The sequence below is a fragment of the Gobio gobio genome (genome assembly GCF_949357685.1).
Source record: "Gobio gobio genome assembly, chromosome: 8".
NCBI lineage: Eukaryota > Metazoa > Chordata > Actinopteri > Cypriniformes > Gobionidae > Gobio > Gobio gobio.
Window position 1 is genome coordinate 17,639,691 of NC_137114.1, and position 26,902 is coordinate 17,666,592.

The following is a 26,902-nucleotide window of genomic DNA, read 5'->3' on the forward strand; positions in this document are numbered from 1 at the left end:
CAAACGATACCCACTCCTAAATATAATTAGCTAAACTGTTTAATAAATGGATAAACTACAGGGATGAGTACAACTTTAACAACAGACATTTGAATTCTGCAGAGTTCTGTTGATACCGCATGGGCCTAGTTATCGGATTACTGCTCTACTTCCATGTCATTTTCAAATCATGTGACTTTTGATTTGGTTTAGCAACATTAAATGGACCATAAATTGAAAGCTTTTACTCCTTAAAACTGTTTCCACCTGCAGCTAGGCTTTCCAATTTTTGCTGTAACCTTCATATGAAAGTGTATTTAGATTTTATTTACAGAAAACATCATTAACAAAGTAGAACTTAGCTAGTGGGAAGCTGCAGGTGGAAACAGTTTCGACAAATACAAGCTTTTTCTCCTGTACGCTTCTGCCTAAACTGTCACAGCAGGGAACGGAGCTGAGTTTAAGAAGATAAAAGTGCGGAGCTCCGCCATTACATATACAGATAACAGGAAATCTGGCAGCAGGTTGTTATCTACGCTGAAAACAGTCATAGGTCGCCTTCCCATTGATGCATAGGCATACAGTTTGAATGCTGTGGCTTTCTTAGTGTTGGCGTATAGGGTTCATTAAGAGTCTGAACACAAAAATGTGCATGCCAAAAAGCTCAGGGAGGTTACTGAGATACGAGCATGTGTGTGTGGAACGGCAGCGATCTCAGCCAATCTTCGAGTTGCGTGAGGTTAAATGCAGTTAAATGCGAAAATTAAATTAAACATGTTCTGGGAACGATGGATTTTTCATAGCTGGCAGGCATGAACTGATCAAAGCCGGCTGACAAATTCACACTGGCAAACACATAAACATGCATAAACATATGCGTAATATCACACCAGACTACTGTGCGTGAGAGATGGACGATTTTGCCTGGAGCGAGAAACTTATGCTTTTTTAATCAGAGGGTCAGCGCATCATCAATTATAATACAATTTAACATCCCATAGTGCAAGTGATGTCAGCAATAATCCTCACTCTCTTTGAAACAGAATATTAGCAAATAAATATTAATATTTTGTGTAAATAAAAGATGGAATTTGTGCAATATTATTGGAAAGAAAACAATCAAATATACAAAATGTGTAGTAAAAATTAATGATGAATGAGCAATTTGAAACAGCAATATGTTTGAATATTTTAAATTTGGGGTTCTTTAAAGTAAAAAAATATATGCAAAGAATGAATATTTATACATACTCCATTCCTATCATTCTATTAATATTGCAATCTTTTAATATAAATATATTCTCATAAAACAAGAGAATTTGGGAAATATACTATTGGAAAGATAACCATCAAAAATACAAATTGCTTAGTGAATATAAATAATAAAAGAATGGGTGAATTAAAATAATTTATTTTATTGATACATATATTAAATTTAATAAAAAATTTTTTGAATTTGGGTTAACTATTACTGGAAAGAAAACAATAAAAAAAATAAGAAGTTTTGTGAAAATTGATGATAATTAATGATGAATTATGACAAAGTACTGATTTAAAATGAACAAATAAAAAAAATAAAAATAAAGTTGGGGTTCTTTTTTTTAATTGATATGTTTTTTTTGCTACATTAAGTTTGAATATACATACAACATTAATACCAATATTCTTTTAATAATATGCCAATCATATAATATATTACATTAAAATTATATTTATGAACATATTTTTATTTAGTAAATATTAAAATTATACTTTCAAAGAGCAGGAAGCAGCTGCAAATGTAAATCCCAGAGTGGAGATGGAGCGGAGAGACGAATTATGGTAAATTATGGTAAATGATCAAATACTCTGATAAGCACACAAATACAACACGAATATTACGGATATCTCTCTCTCACCATCCTCTTCCCAGGGGCTCTTCCGTAGCGAATCACAGTCGGACCGGCACGGCGAGACAGGTGGCAAATTGGGCGCTACGCTGCACACGACCACGCCCCTCCGGTTGGTTCCGCCCAGTATCCGTGGCGACTCCGACGGATGGAAAGTGCTCATCTCGGTCAGCTCCAGGCCTCGGCCGTCCCCTGACCTCTTCTCCAGAGTTCCCCGAGGGTCTCCGGGGAAACACGGCGTGTATGCCATCGGCCTGACGGGGACCTGAGGCGGGCCGCCTTCTGTGTACAGGCTGATGGGCTCTCCGATGGCGCAGCGCAGCGGCGGGTAGTGCCCACCGTTGGCTTTGTGCAGCAGGGCGGCAGTAGCCGGATCCTGAACCATGGAGAGGTTATTCCGGGAATAGCTCTTCTGGAACACCTTCTTTCGGAAGGCGATGAAGAGAAGGATGAGGGTGAGGATGAGGAACAGCACGACGGCGATGCCAATAAGCTCCTCCTTCCCGACGTAGGCGTGGCCGGCCTGCATGTCCGGAACTAGCACCGGACGAACAGAACACGCGCTGCCCACGAAACCCGGCGTGCAGTTGCAGTAGAAGGAGCCGAAAGTGTTGACGCACACGCCGCCGTTCTCGCACAGCTCGCGTTCACACTCGTTCACGTCCTCTTCACACCTGCAGAGGAGACATAAACACTCATTCTGTCAGGACCACTATTGTCAAAGATGATAGATAATTAGCATATAGTTTAGATTGGCGGTATGGTTCGGTATGGCAAGAACTCCCTGTGCAGCCTAGCATGCATAAGAGCAGGGAGAGCAGTGATAAACCCCCCTTATGCTGCGTTCACACCAAATGCGAATAGGTCAGGAGCGAGTGATTCATGTTAAGTAAATGGAAAGGCACGTTAACGCGCGTCTGGAGGTCCTGCGGCCCGATAGACGTGTTTCGCGCGGCGCGATGGACGCGATTACGCCTCTTGATGACGCAAATTGAGCATCTTGCGCGATACGTGCGTTACAGCGAGTGGTGCTTTTGTGCATTCACGTGTTTGAAGCGAATTCATGTCTGACGCCCGAGTTGAAAATTTGTAACTTTGGCGTCAATTAGTGCCGCGTTAACCAATCAGAAGCCTGCTCGCTGCTGTCAGGTGGTAAAGTGACGTGATGACAAACCCTGCATAATTTAAAAACACTACTATTGTGTCACGAAATGAGGTTTTAAGACTTTTTCAGGTGAGAATGTAGTTCTTTAAATATCAAATCTGTGGTTTATTTATAAAGAGAGCGCCTATTTATTTTATCTTGCGTTTTTGGAGTTGAGAGATCCAGGCGATCACCGGGCGCTCAGCGCTCATTAACCCCGGCGAGAGCAGCCTTTCCTCGGCCAGTCCTTCTGCCGTCTGCCGCTGGCTCTGATGTCCTGTAGTGGTTCGTCTTGTGTGGATCTAACGGGCGATCTTTGCTCTCATGAATCTATAATTTGTTGTCTGCCTAATCATTTTGACTGAGGGCAACGAGAAGTTTCATAACTTTATTTTTTTAAGGATATTTAAATATACATGCAGTGAAGATAATGTAGGAGTTGCCTGGACCACATTTGTGTGGCTATTAATGCTTAATATATATTTTTAATGAAAATGAAAAGAGGAAATATGTTTTATGACATTTCTCCGATAGCGCATTGAACGCACGTCTATTTCGCTTCAAAGGCTCAATTTATACACGCGTCCAATTCACTGTAGACACGCAAATGGATTCAAAATGTTCAAGCATCCAACTAGACGCGGTAGACACGATTTTGACGCTCTATTCGCGCTTGGTGTGAACGCAGCATTAGGGTAAACAGAACAGAACCAACAATGTATTGCAGATAGCATTCATGTCAATATTAAAATGTACAACCTAATTTGGGAATTTAGTCTGATTCAGGGGGAATCAGAATGCCAACTGACGAGAGGGGGAGCTGGGGATGGAGGAGGGTAATTAGCGCCGGAGAAACGTGATTATAATACTGAAGGAGCTTATATATGCGTGCTGTGACAGGCATCGTATTCCTATAGGTAGACGTATATCAGCTGACAGTAAGCTGGTGCGAGCTTGACTAACGTGACCTGCCAGAAACTGACGCTACGCTTGATGTGGTTATAGTGGGCCTCTGGGTTTTTACTGCATCAGTTTAATGTCCTTGGCCTGCTTTAAAATGTATTGTGACTCTGCAGAAATGCATCAGTCTATAAAAAAACTGACAGTGTAAAAAACTGACAGTGTGTCCAAAAGCAGGCATGATGGGATTAGTTTACAGCCTAAAGTAATCCGTCTGTCTACACTGAAAGTGGAAATGCTGCACGACTCCACACAATAACAGCCAATCAGGACTTATTGTTGTTACACATTTGGAGCTGGATTTTGGACCAGTGAGATTTCATTGTGGGCGGTTAGAAAGTAAGCAAACTGTCACAGCTGGTTAGGACAAAAAAAAAACAACGAAAAAAAAAATACTTTTGTTCCCACGCATTTTCTGGCGCTAATCATCATGTTTCAAAGACTGATTAAAGACAATGTGAAATCAAATGTGACCTTATTTACTTCCCTAATAAATATGGCTGGTCTTTTCATCAAATATTCATCAAAATGCAACTTTCACTGCTTTATAAACAAGTTGAGGCAATCAAGGCCACTCAGATGAGAAAACAATTATAATAATCCAGCATAAGTAAAATAATGTATATAACATGATATATAGAGGCAATTATTACTGTATACTATACTAATGATACACTATAATACACTGCCCGTCCAAAAAAAAGTATATTATTAATTATATTACTATATATATATATATATATATATATACATACACACATTATACACTTGACTCGCCCAAAGACATGCTGCAGGTGCATGAAAGGCAGTGTTTAAAGTTTTCTAATGTCTGTTTGTACTGGCGTCAATAATGCTAAACGACCGAATAAAAGTGTCTGTGGTCAGTAATGATGTAATGAACTACATTAGCATAAGCCGAGAGAGACTGCAGCAGTATAATCTCCTCTATGCAGAGAGAGGCATGAAATGATCTTTTAAAAAAGACTAATGCTACTCAAACACTAATAGATTGATGGCACCATCTTGTGGCGACAAATTGCGCAACAGTCCCCCAACTCCTCAGTGAAAAAATTCAGAAGCGCATTACACCGACTGCATAAAAATGTGCACGGAGGAAATGAAAGTATGAATATGTATGCGAACATGGCAAGCGAGTCAGTGCTAAGCCTGAGCCAGTTTTTCACGGTGCGGTGCCAACAGAAACAGACGTGTGTATGTGTTTTAGAAAGCAACAGATGCTGGTTATTAAATTCTGTTGGTAGCTTTTGACTTTGGGAATTAAAAGTTCATCAATCTAATTCACTACGTTCGACACAGCGTCATCGTTTACGGCTACACGAAAAAAGAAAATCACACACAATATTTGGATGCTTGTTGACAAATCTATAAAAATACTGGTAAAGGTGCAATGGTCCCTAGTTTACCTCAGATTAGACAGATTTAAAAATGGTTTGTTAATATTGTTATATATTGAAAGACTGAAAACTTGCATAACTCCAGATTGTCTGGAGAAAGACAATTACTTACGGAGAGGACTCTTTTTGCAGACGAAGTCCCACTGAGTGAATCAACTGAAAATGGCCTTAATTTGCATGTATTTACCTTGCCCCGAATTTCCCCCATCTTATTCCAATCCCTGCTGAGATATCACTTAGAATTCACCCAAAATCTATTGGATTTAATGTCAATTCTATACAGTATTAAATGTGTTTGATATCGTTTGAAATGTCTCAGTGCGACTGATACAACAATCTTATAACCACAGAAATATACAAGAAGTTAAGAGTTTTTAGAGCTTAGAGATATTTTACTCATGACGGTGGGTGTGGCTTTTGGAGCCATTTGGTCTCTCTTTCAATCCAGGCAAATGGGACATCGATTCAATTTAAATTCCCCTTGTTATCAGATGTTGCCATTTGAAAGAGGTTTCGGTCTGGTCTGAGTTACTTAAAGCGATGGAGTTCGGGGCGCACAGAATGGTTAAAGGTGTGACTAATTATTAAATATAAATGACCAAACCAGTCAGATAAAGAATATTATAATCAAATCCAGTTTGCCCAGCTGAAACACTGAACGCGCAGCGACCTTCAACCGCAGTCGTTACCTTCCTTGGAACAAGATTTTAGCGGGCCTTACAATATATACTAATACAATAATAAAATAATAATATTAATAATACGTTTAAATGTAAATAGAATAATTTAAAAGATGCATAAACTAAAATTATTAATAAGTTGTTATATATACACTAATACACTAATAATATTAATAATAAGTTTAAATGTAAATAGAATAATAAAAAAAGGGCATAAACTAAAATTATTAATATTTTAAATGTGAAGATACGTGGGCCAATCCCTGCTGCAGTGTGTGCAAACCTGGTCAAGAACTACAGGAAAAGTATAATCTCTGTAATTGCAAACAAAGGTTTCTGTACCAAACATTAAGTTCTGCTTTTCTGATGTATCAAATACTTATGTCATGAAATAAAATGCAAATTAATTACTTAAAAATCATACAATGTGATTTTCTGGAGTTTTGTTTTAGATTCTGTCTCTCACAGTTGAAGAGTACCTATGATACAAATTACAGACTTCTACATGCTTTGTAAGTGGGCAAACCTGCAAAATCAGCAGTGTATCATATACTTGTTCTCCCCACTGTATATCAGTAACAATTATCAACATTAAAGGTGGGGTAGGTAAGAATGATCTAAAACACTTTTGTCCAAATTTGTTTAAACTTTCTTTATATGTCAATACATAATTAAAATTTAAGTACTCTGAAAAAGAGAGTATAAAAATCGAGTGACTCTAGACTTTTTAATCTGCAATAAACACCGCTCATTATTTTCGTTCGGGCCGAAACAAGTGATTGGCTTGGGCGCCTGTCACTCTCTCTCGCTACCATGGCTACCGCCGCTTTTGCTCCAGGATCTGCCCACATGCACCCCAGTGTTGCCAAGTCGGGCTACTTCAACACTGTTGCCGCGGGCTGTTTTTCATGTCCGCGGGTTGAAGCGACCCCAATTATGTGATATTTTGCCCCGGGATTTGCAAATTTTAGCAGGCAGCCCTACCAAAAAGACACATATTTTACCCCCCAAACGCGGGTTTTTACCGGAGAAACACGTTTGGGCTTGTTTTGGGCTAGTTTTGAGTAGCAATTGGGCGGATTTTGTTGTGAAAACCTGGCAACCCTGGCGCACCCGTTTGATTTGAGTTCAAGAGGCTGTATTTCTGCTGGACAGGTAATCTTTCATTTTGATTATACATTTTTTTGGTTTATGTTTTCATGAAGCATGTCTCACTAGCACACGTAGCTGCCTAATATAGCTAACATAACATTACTTAGCATAAAGTTACAATGTTATACACTTAGCGAACCATTAGTAGACTCAATATGCTTAGCTCAAGTTGATCGCTGTCGTGTTGAATTTCGCAAAATGTAACTTTAGATAACAAAATGCATGTGTAAAAGCTAGTACACCGCATCCAGGAACTTTTTTTAGAACTAAGTTAGCTTTAGCTACTACCCTCTGTCTAAACTCTTTTACCATGTTCACCGGGAACTTTACCTGCACGTTTATTTCGGCCCTTGGTTTGTTTTTATATACTCTACCAATGTTTATGTTGATGTTTTTATCTTGTATCTGTGTGTGTCGTATACACTGTGTTGTGTGTGTATTTTAAACTTTACCAGTATCGTTATTCTAGCTTGATAGTGAGTACTAAAAGACATCTTATTTGTTTATATTCATAATGATAAAGTTAGATTTTTTATTACATGTGATTCTGACATGATGTCACTACATGCACTTCTCCGGTCGCCTCAGGTAAATAATGCGTCAGCTGAGCTGATCGTGGTCGGCGTAGCGCGTTCATGTGTTTTGGGGGCGTGGCTTTGGAAAGAGCCCAGAAGGTGGAGTGAATGGAAATAATGAGCTGTCTTTAAAACAGTCGTGAGAGGTCTACAGACACTCAATTTTTATACTTTCTTTTTCTGAGTACTTACATTTTAATTATGTATTGATATATAAAGAAAGTTTAAACAAATTTGGAAAAAAAGTTTTTTAACCAAATCCTACCTACCCTACCTTTAATTATTAATATTATACACATTTATAGTATATATATATATATATATATATATATATATATATATATATATATATATATATATATATATATATATATATATATATATATATATATATATATATATATATATTCTGGTTTAGTTTAGAATTCAATACATTTTCAAACATCATGTAGGCTAATGTTTAACTAAAATTACATAGTTGAAATGTTGGTAAACTGACGTTACGCCGGTGTATCCTCTCTTGCAGCTGCAGATGAAGGCGTTTCCAATGGGTTTACAAACACCGCCATTCTGACATGGGTTTGGCGTGCACACGCTGATCTCTGTCTCACAGCGCCCTCCAGTGTACAGAGCACTGCAACTGCAGGAATAACCTGAGAGAGACACACAAGAGAGATTGTTGGTTCATGGAATTGCAAAACAATCGCACAGACACCCGCTCACACACCGGTGGGAAATCGTGTGGAAAATGTCAGTGAGTAAACAGTGCGCTGGTTTTATCAGGTCTACCCACAAAAACAAACAAACAAGCAGACACACGCACACACGTCTGGCAGACACTCCTGCACAAACGACCTTTTCAAAGAGGATGCATATGGCACAACACCGCAACTCCCACAACGCACTGCTGCATTCATCAGAGCCAGTGAACGAGTGAAAGAGAGAGAGAGAGAGAGAGAGAGAGAGAGAGAGAGGACTACAGTCAGGCAGGAGAGATGAGAAGGTAAACAAGATGAGAGAAATTGAGAAAAAAAAGTAAATAGAAAAGTGGTGAGAAAAGAGATGAGAAGCGAAGAGAAAAAATTTGACTAAAGGGAGAAAATCATAGACGAGAAGGGACAAAGAGAAGAGGAGAAAAAAAGATTAGATAAGATGAAAAGAATAGACGAGATGAGAAAAGAAGAGATGAGATGAGAAGAGATGAACAGAAACTAAATGAGAAGAGAAGTGAAGAGATGAGACAAGACAAGACAAGAGGAGAAGAAACGATAAGAGGAAAAATAAGAGACAACATGAGACAAAAAGAAAAGTGAGAAGAGAAGAAAGGACTAGAAAAACGAGACTTAAGTACAATTAATCTATGAGAAGAGACAAAGAGAGGAGAAAAGATGACATTAAATAGATATAGATGAGACAAGAAGAGAAGAGACTAGACAAAAACAGATGAGCAAAGAAGTACTATGTGAAAATAAAACGGGAAAGAGAAGGGAAGAGACTAATAGAGGAGCGGAGGGAGACAAGATGAGATGAGACGCGAAGAGAGTATACGAGAGAAGAAGAGACGAGAGGAGATGAGAGGTATTGAGACAAGATGAGAGGAGACGACACGAGACGAGAGAAGATGAGAGGAAAGGAAAGGAGAAGAGACGGAAAGATGAGATGAGAGAAAAGGAAAGGAGAAGAGAGGAGACAAGATGAGAGGAGAAGAGAGGAGATGAGCCGAGATGGGAGGATAAGAGACAAGACGAGAGGGTACAAGAGGAGCAGAGACAAAACGAGAGGAAAGGAGAAAAGAGCAGACGACACGAGAGAAGATGAGAGGAGAAGAGACGAGACAAGAGGATACGAGAGGAGACAACACGAGAGGAGATGAAGAGAGGATACAAGAGGAGTGGAAAGGAAAGGAGAAAAGACGAGAGGAGAGGAGAAGAGAGGAGAAGAGAGGAGATGAGCCAAGATGAGAGGAAAAGAGAAGAGAGGAGACGACACGAGAGGAGAAGAGAAAAGACGAGACAAGAGGATACGAGAGGAGAGGAGACAACACAAGAGGAGATGAAGAGAGGATACAAGAGGAGAGGATACGAGAAGAGAGGAGACGACACGAGAGGAGATGAGAGGAGACAACACAAAGGAGATGAAGAGACGAGACAAGAGGAGAGGAGACGAGAAGAGAGGAGACGACACGAGAGGAGATGAGAGGAGACAACACAAAGGAGATGAAGAGACGAGACAAGAGGAAAGGAGAAGAGGAGACGAGATGAGACTAGAGCATTCAAGAGGAGAGGAGGAGAGACTAAAGGAGCTAAGACAAGAAGAGACAAGAGGAGATGAGATGAGACTAGATGAGACAAGAGAAGAGAAGAGAGGAGAGGAGAGAAGATGAGTCAATACGAGATGTGAGGAGAGGAGACGAGATGAGAGGAGATGACACGAGAGGAGAGGAGAAGAGCCGAGATAAGAGGAAAAGAGAAGAGACGAGAGGAGATGAGACAAGAGAAGGGAAAAGATGAGAGGGGACGACATAAGACAAGATGCGAGAAGAGGAGACGGGATGAGACAACAAGAGAGAAAAGGAGCCGAAACGAGAGGAAAAGAGAAGAGAGGAGAAGAGACGAGACAAAACAAGAGAAGAGAAAATATGAGGAGATGACACAAGATGAGAGGAGAAAAGGTGAGACAAGATGAGACACAAGGAAAAGAGAGGAGACGAGAGAGGAAAGAAGAGAGGAGAGGATACCAGAGGAGACGACATGAGAGGAGACTACACAAGAGAAGATGAGAGGAAAGGAGAAGAGACAAGAGAAAACGAGATGAGAGGAGAAGAGAGGAGATGAGCCGAGAGCATACGAGAGGAGAGGAGATGACACGAGAGGAGATGAGAGGAGAAGAGACGAGACAGGAGGAAAAGAGAAGATAGGAAAAGAGACGAGACGAGATGAGAGGAGACTAGAGCATACAAGAGGAGAGGAGAAGAGACGAGAGGAGAAGAGAGGAGATGAGAGGAGACGACACGAGAGGAGAAAAGGGAAAGGAGACGAGATGAGAGGAGAGGAGCTGAGACAAGAGGAGATGAGATGAGACAAGAGAAGAGAAAAGATGAAAGGGGATGACATAGGACAAAAGGAGAAGAGGCGAGATGAGAGGAAAGAAAAGGAGAAGAGAGGAGATGATTCAAGACAAGACAAGACATGAGGAGAAGAGATGACAAGAGAGGAGATGAGAGGAGAGGAGCCGAGACAGGAGGAAAGGAGAAGAGAGGAAAGGAGACAAGACGAGATGAGAGGAGACTAGAGCACACAAGAGGAGAGGAGAAGAGACGAGAGGAGAAGAGAGGAGACGACACGAGAGGAGAAAAGGGAAAGGAGACAAGATGAGAGGAGAAGAGAGGAGATGAGAGGAGAAAAGAGGAGAGGAGACAAGATGAGAGGAGAGGAGCTGAGACAAGAAGAGACAAGAGGAGATGAGATGAGATGAGACAAGAGAAGAGAAAGGATGAAATGGGATGACATAAGACGAAAGGAGAAGAGGCGAGATGAGAGGAAAGGAAAGGAGAAGAGAGGAGATGATTCAAGACAAGACAAGACAAGACATGAGGAGAAGAGATGACAAGGGAGGAGATGAGAGGAGAGGAGCCGAGACAGGAGGAAAGGAGAAGAGAGGAAAGGAGACAAGACGAGATGAGAGGAGACTAGAGCACACAAGAGGAGAGGAGAAGAGACGAGAGGAGAAGAGAGGAGACGACACGAGAGGAGAAAAGGGAAAGGAGACAAGATGAGAGGAGAAGAGAGGAGATGAGAGGAGAAAAGAGGAGAGGAGACAAGATGAGAGGAGAGGAGCTGAGACAAGAAGAGACAAGAGGAGATGAGATGAGACAAGAGAAGAGAAAGGATGAAATGGGAGGACATAAGACGAAAGGAGAAGAGGCGAGATGAGAGGAAAGGAAAGGAGAAGAGAGAAGATGATTCAAGACAAGACGAGACATGAGGAGGAGCCGAGACAAGAGAGGAGATGAGAGGAGAGGAGCCAAGACAAGAGGAAAGGAGAAGAGAGAAGATGAGTCAAGACAAGACGAGACATGAGGAGAGGAGATGACAAGAGAGGAGATGAGAGGAGCCGAGACAAGAGGAAAGGAGAAGAGAGGAGATGATTCAAGACAAGACGAGACATGAGGAGAAGAGATGACAAGAGAGGAGATGAGAGGAGAGGAGCCGAGACAGGAGGAAAGGAGAAGAGAGAAGATGAGTCAAGACAAGACGAGATGCGAGGAGAGGAGCAGAGACAAGAGGAAAAGAGAAGAGACGAGAGGAGATGAGACAAAAAGAGACAAGAGGAGATGAGAGGAGCTGAGACAAGAGAAGAGAATAGATGAGAGGGGACAACATAAGACGAAAGGAGAAGAGGCGAGACGAGAGGAAAGGAAAGGAGAAGAGAGATGATTTAAGACGAGACGCGAGGAGAGGAGCCGAGACAAGAGGAAAAGAGAAGAGACAAGACAATACGAGAGAAGAGAAAATATGAGGAGATGACACAAGATGAGAGGAGAAAAGGTGAGACAAGATGAGACACAAGGAAAAGAAAGGAGACAAGAGAGGAAAGAAGAGAGGAGAGGATACCAGAGGAGACGACACGAGAGGAGAAGAGACGAGAAAAAAATGAGAGGAGAAGAGAGGAGATGAGCCGAGATTAGATGATAAGAGACGAGAGGAGATGAGATGACACGAGAAGAGAAGAAAAGATGAGAGGAGCTGAGACAAGAAGAGACAAGAGGAGATGAGACGAGAAAAGACTAGACGAGATGAGACGCAGGGAAAAGAGAGGAGACGAGAGAGGAGAGGAGAAGAGGCGAGATGAGAGGAAAGGAAAGGAAAGGAGAAGAGAAGAGAGGAGAGGAGATGAGCCGAGGCGAGACGAGACATGAGGAGAAGAGAGGAGATGAGAGGAAAGTAGAAGAGATGAGTCAAGAGGAGAAGAGATGAGAGGAGAATAAATGAGATGAGAGGAGACAATATTATAAGGGGAAAGATGAAAGGGGATGGAACAAGACTAGAAGAAATGCAAAGAGAAAAGACAAGGAGAGAACAGAAGATGAGAAGTGACGAGATTTACTATAGAGCATGTGGAAAGCAGGAGCTGATTGAATCATCATAATTGGTCATTTGGTCTCCATCAGACTCAGTAGATGTGAATTAAAGCTTCACTCAGCAGACAGAAGCTAAGCTGATTTGACTGAAGCCAAAACTGAGTAAAGCTTATTAACCAGACTAATTACATCATAGAAGCAGATTAACTGGAGAGTAATTGAAGCAACCAGGAGGATTAATTATAACATTATATGAATCACATCGCAATCCTAAAACCAGACATTTCACACACACACACACACTCACCTCCAGACGGTAGGCTGATGCAGGTGGCACCGTTGAGGCAGGGCTGGGCGGCACACGCATCCGGATAGAGAACGCATCCCAACTTGAGGTCCGTCAGTCCCACCACCTCCGCGTATGGGCTGCGTTTGTTCTGCAGCGGGAGTTCGTTGTCGTTCAGAACCACAGAATCTAGACAGCCCTGAAAGCCATTGGTAACCCGCGGACCTTTCCTTTCCGTCAAGCTGCGGGCGTCCGGAGGCGAAACCTGCGCTCCGAAATAAATAGACAAATCGGCTCCTAAAGGACGGTATTTGGCCGGGGCCAGCCGCCGTTCCACATACATGTCGTCTAGCGAGAGGCTGCTGTAGTTTCCACGCAACTCCAGGACCACGTGATGCCAGTTCCCGTCGTTAACCGGTCGGCCGGAGATCCCGATACTCCTGGGACTGTTGCTGCAGTCCAACTGGAACCACAACTTTCCCTCTTCGATCTGTCAATCAAATGCAGACACAGTCAGTCTATGTTGAATGTGATGCATTAACATCTCCAAAATGTTCATGGTGTGAAAAAACGTCAAGTAAAATAAAACTAAATGTGACAAGTGTAGCACGATTCCCTTAACCAGTGATTCTCAAAATCCTTTTTACCCAAAATATTTAATTGAAGTTAATAATTCAATAATTTAACACATTAGAATGTTCACGGTTAATGATATTGATGTTGGTGAATGGTCACATGACATGTAGGTAAACAATTAAATTGTCATCTTTGTAAGTGTTTTATTTTAAAATGACTGTAATTTTTATGATTTAAAGGTGCAGTGTGTAGTATTTATGAGGATCTATTGACAAATGCAATATAATATACATAATTATGTTTTCAGTGGTGTATAAGTACCTTACATAATTAACTGTTATGTTTTTATTACCTTAAAAAGTAACCCCCCCCCCCATTTTATAAATAATATGAAACAGGCTACCGCTCAAAAGTTTGGGATCAACACATTGTTTTTAATCAAATAAATGAATATATTTATTCAGCAATAATACATAAAATTGATCAAAATTTGACAGTAAAGACGCTCATAATGTTACAAAAGATGCTGTTATTTTGAACTTTCTATTCAACAAAGAATCTTGAAAAATATTAAGCAGCAAAAACTGTTTTCAACACTGATAATAATAAGAAATGATTCTTGAGCAGCAAATCATCATATTTAGAATGATTTGTGACACTGAAGACATATAAGGAATGATGCTGAATATTCAGGAACAGATTACATAAAAAAAAAAAAATTATTTTAAATTGCAATATTTCACAATATGACTGTATTTTTGATCAGCCTGTTGTTTGTTAACAAGCATTAACATAAAAAAAATCATACCACCCTCAACGGTTTGAACAGTAGTGTACATGCCTGTTAACCTCTCAAAAATGGGCTTTCATACTAGGGCTGGGCGATATGTATCGCGATAGACACGTAATCGATATCAATAAAAAATGCGTTCGATAAAACGTAAAAAAAAAAATTCTTTGTCGGAAGAGAGAAGTAAGTTTGGTTGCATGAACAAAGGCACTCACTCTCTGGTAACCTAACAACGTAGGGAGTGACACGCTAACAGCCAATCATGTAACAGTGTCTATTTGGTTGCGCCATATCGTTGTCTCGTGTTGGATTCTTCAGTAACAAAACCGGCGTGGAGTGACAAGTGGAAAATTGTTGATAAATGAGGAAAACAAGTCAGCTCGCCAGTATGGCAGTTTTCCCCACCAAGACTGGTAATACCACAAACTTGTTTTACCACCTTAAGCCTTTTTTATACTTTCGTCTTGCTCCGCAGCGCGAGCCTCGTCTGTTTGGGGACGTGTTTTTACTCGACGCGCTTGCCATTGTACTGGGCGACGGAGTAATTGTTCTATAAACCATCAGGAAACAGCAGTGAGAAGACGTAAGGTACACACGTGACAATGTTTACTTAAGTAAACAAAAGAATAGTGTAAAACCCAGTAAACCCAGCATTACTTGTGACATTAGAACAGAATATATGGATGGGAGAACATGTAGGCCTATACAACTAAATTAATGATCTCTTAAACATTTTCTCATTCCTCCTATTTTTATTAAACATGGATCTTTATTTTCATTAAAAGGGCTTATTTCTTCTATTGTTGGCTCATTTAGTAAATATAAGCAACTGATTTAGATGCGCAAACTGGGTGCTGGTGTGTTGAGACATCATGCTCGGCCAGATTCGCCTCGAACTGTGGAGTTGTGGAGCCGCGCGGAAAGTTCACCGCCAAGCAAAATGGGGGGTGTGTCTCAATCAGCTCCCTCGTTCAGTAGTCAGGGCACTGATCAGCCCATTGACTTATGTCATTATCAGTGCCCTGACTACTAAACTAGGGAGCTGATTGAGACGCAAGCGGGGTCTTGCACTCTCAATGCGCACGACCGACCGCCGCTCCGCGTTGACGTCCTTTTTGACGCGCGCACCCTCGCGCTTGTGCGGACGCCGAGTATAAACATGTTTACATTATTTGAGTGTTTTCCATGGTTGTGTTGACATTTCTGACTTTGTAACTGAGGGGATTTTAATCAGAGGAAGGTTAAGTTTAAAATAATAATGTTTAAATGTAACATATTTTTCTCCTGGTCCTTATTTTAAATAGTCATAAAAAATATCAATAATTATTGATATCGACCGATATATGAAAAACTTATATCGTGATACAGTTTTCAGCCATATTTCATACCTCTTTAACATCACCCTGATTTCCATGTTAAACAGTAATTAGAACAAAGGAAATAAATGATATGAGCATGTAAGTGTGCGTTTGCATCAAGCGGGAACCTCCCGCAGTTTCTCTTGAAGCCAATACGGAAGTGCCTTAAACTGCAATTCATCGACTGGCCGCTAGGGACAGGATCCAGAAGGGAGCAGAATCTCATTGAGCCCCATGTTAAAATGCCCAACTTTCCAGCAGAATAAAGCATATTTACAACCTGGTACAAATTGTGGTTTTGGTCTATACGGCTAATTTTGCCCTTCATGACAACTGTGAGGGGGGTGAATTTTTTTATAACTCATTCGTTTACATTATATAAAGCATTAAAGTTCTGCATAATTAAGGGCGTGGCCATTTCGAGTGACAGGTGGATAGTCATTTATCTGCTGTCTGTTAGTCATCGCGTCACTTAAGCTCCGCCCACGTCCCGCCTTTTTGCCCATTTTCTGTTATCCGGGAGTGACGCGCAATGACACGCTGCCAAAATGGCAACGGCCATGTCGTCCATACTTTGCCCTTCAGAATGGCTCATCAGAATCCTATGGGTGACGTCACGGACACTACGTCCATATTTTTTTACAGTGGTTTGCATGTTTTATCGAGCACCTTCAGCACGCTGCACGGATCTGCACGCGTGTACATGATGATTCCCTTGGTCTGCAGCGTTCTGATCCGGAGGGCCAACTTCATCTCTCCGCTTCTCTCCCCATCCGTCACTCTGTACTTGATATAACTGTTCCCGGAGAAGCTCAGAGAGGTGTGTCCTGAAGAACACACAGAGAGAGAAAGAAACCGCAAGTATTTCCAGAAGGTGCCGCATTACATATGACATATAAAGAGGCTCCACACAGGGGTCAAAGGTTACCCGCACACTCTCCCAGTTTCCCCGGCGGACACTGGCAGGCGTACGCCCCCCTGCTGCTGTCCGTTCCAACACACTGCATGTCACCGGGACATCTCATATCCGCACACACCTCTGACGCAGCAGAACAACTCCCATCTGAGAGAAAGAGAAGAGATGTAGTGGTGTACCTGAATTATATGAGATATTATTGACAACAAACATTTTGAATAACTAGCCTAATTTAAATGACCACACCTCTAAAAACGTGCTCCTGCGGTTTTTGAGTGCAAGGACATTGGCCCGTGTTCGAGAGTGTAAATTTGTGCATGTTTAATAGGTGAGTTAGTTCGGTTTTTCACACACTGCGCTTCACCCTGGATTAACGTCTTTTAAACTCAGGGTTAAGATCACTTTTAACCTTGTGTTAAGGGATATTTTACATGTGTAATTTTGACATAGGTTAGCACTGCTTTTATATAGAGTGTGAGGGTACGCTAGGTTAGCACTGCTTTTATATAGAGTGTGAGGGTACGCTAACATGACAATGTACTAAAAACATGTACAGTTTTCACGTACAGACTACTGCTCTACTGTCTGTCAAAACAATCCCCATTCACACGGAATGGAGGAAATTACTAAAACTGCTGTATTATTCATGCCAGGCCAGTAGGTGGCGATGTCACTTTGTAAAGAAACACGGTTGGTTGAAATGTTTTACAATTTTACCCCTCAGTTGGTTTACATTTTCTACATATTTAAACACATTTGGTTTATTTTATTTTATATTTTTAAAGGTTTACATTTTTAAAAATATTTTTAACCCAATGGCTTGTTTAATATTTTTTACTTTTTTAAACCCAATGGTTGGTTTACATTTGTTACATTTTTAAACACAACGGTTGGCTTAATTTTTTACATTTTTAAACGCAACGATTGGTCTTTTTTTTTTTTTTTACATTTTTAAAACCAACAGTTGGTTTACATTTGTTACATTTTTAAACACAACGGTTGGTTTAAATTTTTTTTTTTACATTTTTAAACCCATCAATTGGTTTACATTTTTTTTACATTTTTAAACCCAAAGGTTGGTTTAATTTGTTAAATTTTTAAACCCAACAGTTGGTTTATATTTTTTTACATTTTTAAACCCAAAGGTTGGTTTAATTTGTTTAATTTTTAAACCCAACAGTTGGTTTATATTTTTTTACATTTTTAAACCCAAAGGTTGGTTTAATTTTTTACATTTTTAAACCAAACGATTGGTTAGATTTTTTTTTTGTTGCATTTTTAAACCCATCAGTTGGTTTAATTTTTTTTTACATTTTTAAACCCAAAGGTTGGTTTCATTTTTTACATTTTTAAACCCAACGATTGGTTAATTTTTTTTTTTACATTTTTAAACCCAACAGTTGGTTTAATTTTTTTACATTTTTAAACCTAACGGTTGGTTTACATTTTTTTTTAATTTTTAAACCCAACAGTTGGTTTACAATTTTTAAATTTTTAAACCTAACGGTTGGTTTACATTTGTTACATTTTTAAACCTAACAGTTGGTTTAATTTTTTTTTACATTTTAAAACCCAAAAGTTGGTTTAAATTTGTTACATTTTTAAACCCAACGGTTGGTTTAATTTTTTACATTTTTAAATCCAACGATTGGTTATTTATTTATTTATTTTTTAACATTTTTAAACTCAACGTTTGGTTTAATTTTTTATATTTTTAAACCCAACAGTTGGTTTACATTTTTTTTAATTTTTTTTTTTAAACCCAACAGTTAGTTTTCATGTTTAAACCTAACAGTTGGTTTAATTTTTTTTTTTTTAACATTTTAAAACCCAAAGGTTGGTTTAAATTAGTTACATTTTTAAACCCAACGGTTGGTTTAATTTTTTTGTACATTTTTAACCCAATGGCTGTTTTAATATTTTTTTACCTTTTTAAACCCAATGTTTGGTTTAAATTTGTAACATTTTTAAACTTAACTATTGGTTTATTTTTTTTTACATTTTTAAACACAACGGTTGGGTTTGTCCATATTTGACCAAAACATGGTTTGAAACAACCCAGTATTCTGGTAAAAAGACGGTACGAACAGCAAATTTGTGAATTTACCGGAAAAGTCATTCTGGTAATCTAAAGGCCTGTTCACACCGGGACGATTTTCGCACGCGTTTATCGCCGACGTTTAACGCCTCGGGACTAAACAATGGGCGCCAATGTGAGTGTTCACACCGACGCGCAAAACGCCAGGCGTAAAAGCGTCATTTTTAAAAAAACGCATCGGGTTCGTTTTTTTATTTTGACGCGGCGCGTAAAAAACTGTCCGACCAATGAGATCGGCGCTTTTGTTCACGTGCCTGGAGCTGCTGAAGTGACAGTAAAACACGACTTGGTGGCGCTCAAGCACAAAACGGTCTTGCCGAGCACACATTGATACGACGAAGAAGTAGTAAGTAGACAAAGAAGAAAATGAACTGCTAATGCTGCTTGCCAGTTAGCAAAAAGTGTGTGAATGGTTTTGTCCATATACATAATATGTCTATGGTTTTGGCAAGCACGTAAATACTGTCTCTCTTCTCCTTCTGTGTGACAAGCGAGTGTCAGAGGCTTAAAGTGCCGCAGCACCATCTTGTGTACCGGGAGCGCATCGACTGAATGTGCATGTTCACTCGGCGCAGCGCCAGTGAAAATCGCTTGGGTGTGAACACTCAAGACGCGCCGAAAAACGGCACGAAAAACGCTGGCGATAAGCGCGCGCGATATTCGTCCCGGTGTGTACAGGCCTTTAAGGCCTGTTCACACCGGGACGATTTTCGCATGCGTTTATCGCCGACGTTTAACGCCTCGGGACTAAACAATGGGCGCCAATGTGAGTGTTCACACCGACGCGCAAAACGCCAGGCGTAAAAGCGTCATTTTTAAAAAAACGCCTCGGGTTCATTTTTTTATTTTGACGCGGCGCGTAAAAAACTGTCCGACCAATGAGATCAGCGCTTTTGTTCACGTGCCTGGAGCTGCTGAAGTGACAGTAAAACACGACTTGGTGGCGCTCAAGCACAAAACAGTCTTGCCGTGCACACATTGATACGACGAAGAAGTAGTAAGTAGACAAAGAAGAAGATGAACTGCTAATGCTGCTTGCCAGTTAGCAAAAAGTGTGTGAATGGTTTTGTCCATATACATAATATGTCTATGGTTTTGGCAAGCACGTAAATACTGTCTCTCTTCTCCTTCTGTGTGACAAGCGAGTGTCAGAGGCTTAAAGTGCCGCAGCACCACCTTGTGTACCGGGAGCGCATCTACTGAATGTGCACGTTCACTCGGCGCAGCACCAGTGAAAATCGCTTGGGTGTGAACACTCAAGACGCGCCGAAAAACGGCACGAAAAACGCTGGCGATAAGCGCGCGCGATATTCGTCCCGGTGTGTACAGGCCTTTACGCTAATTTACCGGGATTGCAGTGTGAAAGGGGCTGCACACTCACCGCTACACACGCATCGTGTATTCCTGTGAAACTTGGGCGACACAAAGCTGGTTTTGGTGGAGCTGTATGTGAGCAGACTGTGGGAGTCCAGTATGATGGTTTGTTCGCACTGGGCCTCCCTGCAGTCCAGACCCGAGCAGTTCTTATCCAGAACCGCAGACACCCTCAGAACCTGGTCCAGCTGGCGTCGTGCAGAGCTCAGCTTCTGTGTCACGAACGCCGCCTTGTAGAACCCGCCGCCTTCAGCTGTCTCCACGGCCACCAGCAGGTCCAGCTGCCCCGTGGACTCCACGGGCTGCACACTGAGCACATGCAGAGCGTCGGGGCGGGGCGTCGCCATAACACTGGACAGGACGCGTTTGACCGAAGGGAGGTGACGAGACACAAAGTCGTGAGGGGAGACGCGGTCGAAACGGACCGTCACAGCGTCATGGAGCATCTCGACCGAGGCCTGCTCCACGTGAACGCTCACGGGCACGGTCACAGTAAAGCGGCCATCGGTTACAGTCGCGTTGAAGGTGTAGCGGCCCGCGTCCAACCCGCTCAGTGCGATGATTCGACCATCTCGAGGGCTGACCTGAGAGAGAAAAACAGAGACACGTCAAAAACACATAAGGTAACACTTTATTTACAGTCCTTGTTACACGCTAAAAGTTGTACCTGTAGTAGTAACTATAAATGATGCATAATTACATGTAACTAACCCAAAATACAAACCCTAATACAAATCCTATAGTAATTACTTGTAGTTAATTATTATTACTCAGATATACACTTAGATGTACAATTACACTGAACGGACACCTTAAAATAAAGTGTAACCACATAACAATACGAGAAATAGATTTACAAATGACCCCTTGAAATCAAAAGTACAATGGGTAAAATTACATTTTAGTAAATATACACATAAGAAGACTTTTCTTATGGAAAAATGGACTAAAAATATTGACGACTCATGCCAAAAAAAAAAAAAAAAAAATGTTTTACGTACGTAACTGCATCAATGATTCTCATAATTATAAAAACATTTAATCTAGAAGTTTGTACTTGCTAAATATATTTTTATTTATATTTTATATAGACATTTTGCGAATACAAATTTCTTTACAAAAACAAAACTAAAATAATTTTTTTAGGCATGAATCTGAAGAAGCTACATTTGAATTTTGAATTTTTCCATATTATTTTTATAGATTTAATGACATTATTGTCGTTCTAAAATGTAAATTTTCTTTTGTAAAAATGACTATTTTTGATTTGTACTCAATTCAACTATAACACTTTGAGTTTATAAAAATGGCATTATTAATTACATTTATTTGAATCTCAGTGTCTCAAAGTGAACAATTTGAGTTGTAGGGGTTTTGGAGACTACATTTTGGGAACACCTAATCTAAAAGATGTAAAACTGTCAAAATACAAATATGACGAGTGCATAAAGAAAAGGCAAACCAATGGAACACACACTCAAATACCTTGAAAAGGCTGCTCTGCTGGTGTGTGTGTCCGTAGGTCAGTATATCAAATGCATCCTGGTCTGTCGCGTGTATCTGACCGATTACACCTCCTGGAAACTCGTCCTCCATGGTTACAATGTGCACATGTAAAGGTGACGCCACTGGCTTGTGAACGCTCTCCTCGATCACACGCACCAACACGCTCGCCGTCGACGACAGGGGCGGCCTACCCGAATCACTGGCCTATAGTGTGAAATGGCAAACAGTGATTGGCTGAATCAAGCGTCAATCAAACCACAGAACAATTAGAGGATACGGAAACATTATTTGTATTGAATATTTTGAGATGCAGCTTGTTTTAAAATATAATAACTCTCCATGTCATTTGCATAAATCATATAATGATAAAAGGAAGTGTATCATGGTTTCCAAAAAAGAAGAATTATTAAGAAATTAATAAGAAATTTTCTTTTATTAGAGTGATTTCTGAAGGATCATGTGACACTGAAGACTGGAGTAATGATGCTGAAAATTCACAGGAATACATTACATTTTATAATATATTTAAATAGCAAACACTTACTTTAAATTGTAATAATATTTCACAATATTGATGTTTTTACAAAAAGACAAGAGACTTCCTTCAAAAAATCTATAAAAAATGTTACCAATTATAAACGTTTGAACGGTAGTGTATAATCAAGATTGAAATAACTTTCCAGCATTTCTCATTACCTGCACGTGAATGACGTATTCTGTGCCTTCTGACCTACGAAACACCTGATTGGACGTCAACAGCCCCTCTCTATCCAGTTTAAACCACGCCCCCTCATTTCCTGATAGGATATGGAAATGGAAAGGGGGGCCGTTGTGGCTGGCGTCCTTATCGACGACGGACAGCTGCAGGACACTCGTCCCCAAAGGCTTGTTCTCCTGTTGAGATAAAGCTTGTGTTAAACTGATGAATTTACTCGGACGTGATTGGCTGATTTACCCATCGCTCATTATCATACCTGTATAACCGCAGTGTGATTGGCTGGGGTGAAGGTGGGCGGGTTGTCGTTGACGTCAGAGATGTCGATGGTGACCTGAACAGTTGAGGACATGGCTGGTGTCCCGCTGTCAAGAGCTCTGATGGACAACGAGTAACCAGCCATCTACAGATACAGAGAGAGAGAGAGAGAGAGAGAGAGAGAGGGGTATAAAACGTACAGAATAAGAGATGAAAAGAGAGTTCAAAGTAAAGAGAGATGAACACACATCTATATATTCTCTTTCACAGTGTCATAAAAAGTCCATGAGAAGCTGGCAGATCATCTGAGGCTCTATACATACAGACACAGTTCGTAACTCATTTTTTAAACTTGCTCTCAGTCTCTCTTCTTTTTACTATTTAGGGCCCAAGGATCAATGGTGCGAGGACACTCTCGGAATTGCTATCTTTCTTCTTCTTCTTTTTCCTCTCCAAAATGATGGTCTCACATTTTTGAGGGCCTATACATGCCTATCATTAAAAACTACATTGACTACATTCTAACATGATCAAGTTAATCAGCTCATGGGTTGGAGACATTAAGTATTTTGTCTTTATGCACTTCCTGACCATTTAGCATAACAAGCTCATTGGTGATACTCTGTCTGGGCAGGTTTCCCAAAACCTGTATTTTCCAGGCCTGTTCCTGTTCTCTTCATTGTTTCTAAAATGAGCACCATTTGTCTTTAATGACTTTTGGAGCCCCTGAGTGGTAGGATGATTGAATCTATGCATTTGAGTGACACTGTTACGCTGACTGATTGGATTAATAATAAGGATTTTGGATTTTGTAATAAGGCCACTGTAAGTCGCTTTGGATAAAAGTGTCTGCCAAATGCATAAATGTAAATGTGTGTGAAATTCGGTACATACATTTAATGTCACAAAACCTACAAAAAGGTCTCTTGGAGCGAAGCCACAAAACGCAACAGGAAGTCAGCCATTTTGAATGAATTAATTCTCGACCGAATTTTAGACATTTGTGGCATTTTATTTTCTCCTAAAATTCCACTTATAAAGTTAAACACTATTCAGAGGGGATTCTTTTCCTAAATTAATCATTATATTTTCTCTCTTTTTTTTTGCAGCTTCGTTACAATAAATGGACTTACAGAGGATTTACACTGAACGTTATAATAGAGTATGTCTACATCATACATCAAAGTCATATTTCAAAAGAGCCAGGAAATGATCTGACCCCCTTTAACCATCTATAATTGAACAGACTCAGTAAGCTGAAAGCAACAATGACTTCATTAGGCTAATTGACATGAGCCTAAAAAGGAAACTTTGCATTTAATTTAAAGAAGCTTTAGCCCCATCTAGTGGTCACAGTGATATAACATTATGTTCCACTTGGAAAAAAACAAAACACATTTTCACTCATGTAAATACAAATGAAGTTTGTAACAAAACCAGGGACAAATTTGTGTTAAAAATGTAGCAGAATCTGTCTCAGTCACTCGACCAATGATCAAACTCCAGGCTTTGTTTTAATCTGTTATGTAAGGGTTTTACAGGTGTAATAACATTATCATAATCTCAGACACAAGGACAATTTTTCATAATAAATGAATCCCTAGAACCATGTCTGTTATTAAAGGCTTTCATGTGCGGATATCTGCCGTGAAGGATTTGATTTCTTCTTGTCTTAGACTGTTCCCTGATCTGTGTCATTTAAAACAAAGTCTTTGTGGGATTTTGTCCCACGTTCCTCACCGTTTCTCGATCCAGCTGCTTGTTGACTTTGATCTGGCCTGTGATTGGCTCAATGAAGAACTGGTTCTCTCGGTCGCCACTGACGATGGAATACAGGATGTCACCATTCGCTTGGCTGTCGACGTCTTCCGCGGTAACCTAGGCAACCGGGACAAAAGGCCAAATTCTAATGCGGGTCTCAAAAGACAAAAATAAGACGGATGTGTATTTCAGGACCGGTTACCTTGACCACAGTGTCTCCTATGTTAGCGTCCTCACTAATAGACACACTGTAGGCGTCGCGGCTGAACATGGGGGCATTGTCATTGACATCTGTCAGGTTGATGTTCACCATGGTAACAGCATTGAGGGGCGGAGTCCCGCCATCCGTGGCCTCCACCGTCAGGAAATAATCCTTGCAGGACTCAAAGTCTAGCGGTCGAGATACAGAGATGGCACCTGTGTGCAGCACAAAAGTAAACATATAACTCAATACAGACTGAATATATCAGATATATAAATACATAAAAACTTTTTACATAAATATATTATATCAAAAAAATATATACAGTATATTATAGCCAACTTCAAATATTCGGCTATCTAATTTAAAGGTACACTATGTCACTTTTAGCCCTCTAGAGGTTAAAAAACAATGTATTTTGTAGAAGAACATTGTTTTGGTTGTGCTTCGGCCCTGCTGTGCGGATGCATATGGTTATCACACTGCTCATAAAACACTCTAGGCATAAGAGATTTAACCAGTTTAGATGGAAAGGCTCTCAGGCTGACTAGCTGAAGATGTTACGTTAGCTTTACCCATTAATAGACACGGTACTTCCTTGAACAAGCCATACAACAACCGTAATGAAATGACCCTTCACAATAGATAATGCTTGTTAGAGAGCTACATATGGCAATTTATCTATTTATCAAGTCCAATTAGTCTGCAAAAAGCACTCAGTTCAGATTTAGCGCAGATACTCAACTCGTGAGTCATCATGGTACAGCGTATTGTGCAGAATCTGCACATATCTGGCTTACTTGACCTCACGGCACTATGCAACAAATAACTGCGCGCTGAGTGAGATGAGATGAGATGAGATGATATTTTGTTCTGCGTGGTGTTTGATGTTCTTTGTACTGTATTGATCTGTCCACCTAAAATACATTTTTGGTGAAAAGGATGAGGATGAAAGAGGAAGGGAGGAGATGGCTGGATTATAGGATTCTGTTTGAATAAGAAATTAAATGTATGAAATTTTTATTTTAGGCCTATAAGCTGTGACGTATGTAGTAGTGTAGTAGCCAAATTGGCCAGTGAGTGGTTGTTCACCCAAAAACGAAAATTCTGTAATTAATTACTTACCTTCATGTCGTTCGACACCCGTAAGACCTCCGTTCATCTTCAGAACACAAATGAAGATATTTTAGTTGAAATCTGATGGCTCTGAAAGGCCTCCATTGGCACAATGCACTGTACAAACTATTCTCGTCGCTTCATAAAGTTATTTTAGAACCGCTGTAGTGAGATGGACTTTTTAACGACGTCTTTTGTACCTTTTATGGGTCTTGAGAGAGGAAATGTCATTGCTGCCAATGGAGGACTTTCTGAGCCATCGGATTTCCACTAAAATATCTTAATCTGTGTTCTGAAGATGAACGGGGGTCTTACGGGTGTCCAACGACATGAGGGTAAGTAATTAATGACAGAATTTTCATTTTTGGGTGAACTAACCCTTTAAAAACGCATGCAAACGATAAGCTTTCGGGACCGCACAGCACAGCAACGTCACATGAGCATAACAGTGATAGAGATGATAGTCCAAAAGCTCTACCAGTTGGAAAAAAGTTCTACCGGTTAATAAAGTCTAGAGTTTAGATTTTCTGCCCGAGCCCGAACGCTGGCCGGGTCGGGCCGATATTTCCCAGCACTGTCCTTGGGCCGGGCCCTTGATCAAGCGTTTGTGTTTTTTTAATCATTACTTTATTAGCCTAATTGGGTGGGCAAAAATCTATGCCATAATCAGAAATAATATATATATATATATATATATATATATATATATATATATATATATATATATATATATATATATATATATATATTATATACAATATAGTAAGAACTAAAACTACAACTAAGAAACAAATGTGTACAAAGTTGTACAAGTCAGGATTAGTCTAAAAATGCGTGTTAAACTCACAGCACAGGCAGTGATGGAGCGCAGCATTCTGAACAGAACCACTGAGACGCCAGTCAGGTGCTGCTGCGTGAACACTGCGCATTGCTGAACTAGCCTATTTCTTTACGTTTCGAATTGTTTTGTTTCAAAGTGGACATTTCAAGCTTTCTATACACATATTTCTCAGGTCTGTGAGGCAAATAGCCTGTTGAGTTTGGGTTTATTTATGAGACGCGCTCCAGTTCA

The 26,902-nt window shown here is 40.2% G+C and overlaps 1 protein-coding gene across 1 annotated transcript in view; it reads right to left on the bottom strand.

Annotated features, from left to right (window-relative positions):
- fat3a (FAT atypical cadherin 3a) overlaps positions 1–26,902 on the bottom strand; it is a gene marked incomplete at both ends in the record, with an annotated part of 119,383 nt that overhangs the window by 16,709 nt on the left and 75,772 nt on the right. Inside the window, 11 exons of the mRNA XM_079823621.1 lie at positions 1,878–2,542; positions 8,294–8,447; positions 13,182–13,650; positions 16,554–16,711; positions 16,813–16,947; positions 20,280–20,856; positions 21,758–21,982; positions 22,475–22,672; positions 22,753–22,896; positions 24,492–24,629; positions 24,715–24,929. Of these exons, the coding sequence (XP_079679747.1) occupies positions 1,878–2,542; positions 8,294–8,447; positions 13,182–13,650; positions 16,554–16,711; positions 16,813–16,947; positions 20,280–20,856; positions 21,758–21,982; positions 22,475–22,672; positions 22,753–22,896; positions 24,492–24,629; positions 24,715–24,929 (3,078 nt within the window). The remainder of the gene's footprint in view (positions 1–1,877; positions 2,543–8,293; positions 8,448–13,181; positions 13,651–16,553; positions 16,712–16,812; positions 16,948–20,279; positions 20,857–21,757; positions 21,983–22,474; positions 22,673–22,752; positions 22,897–24,491; positions 24,630–24,714; positions 24,930–26,902) is intronic.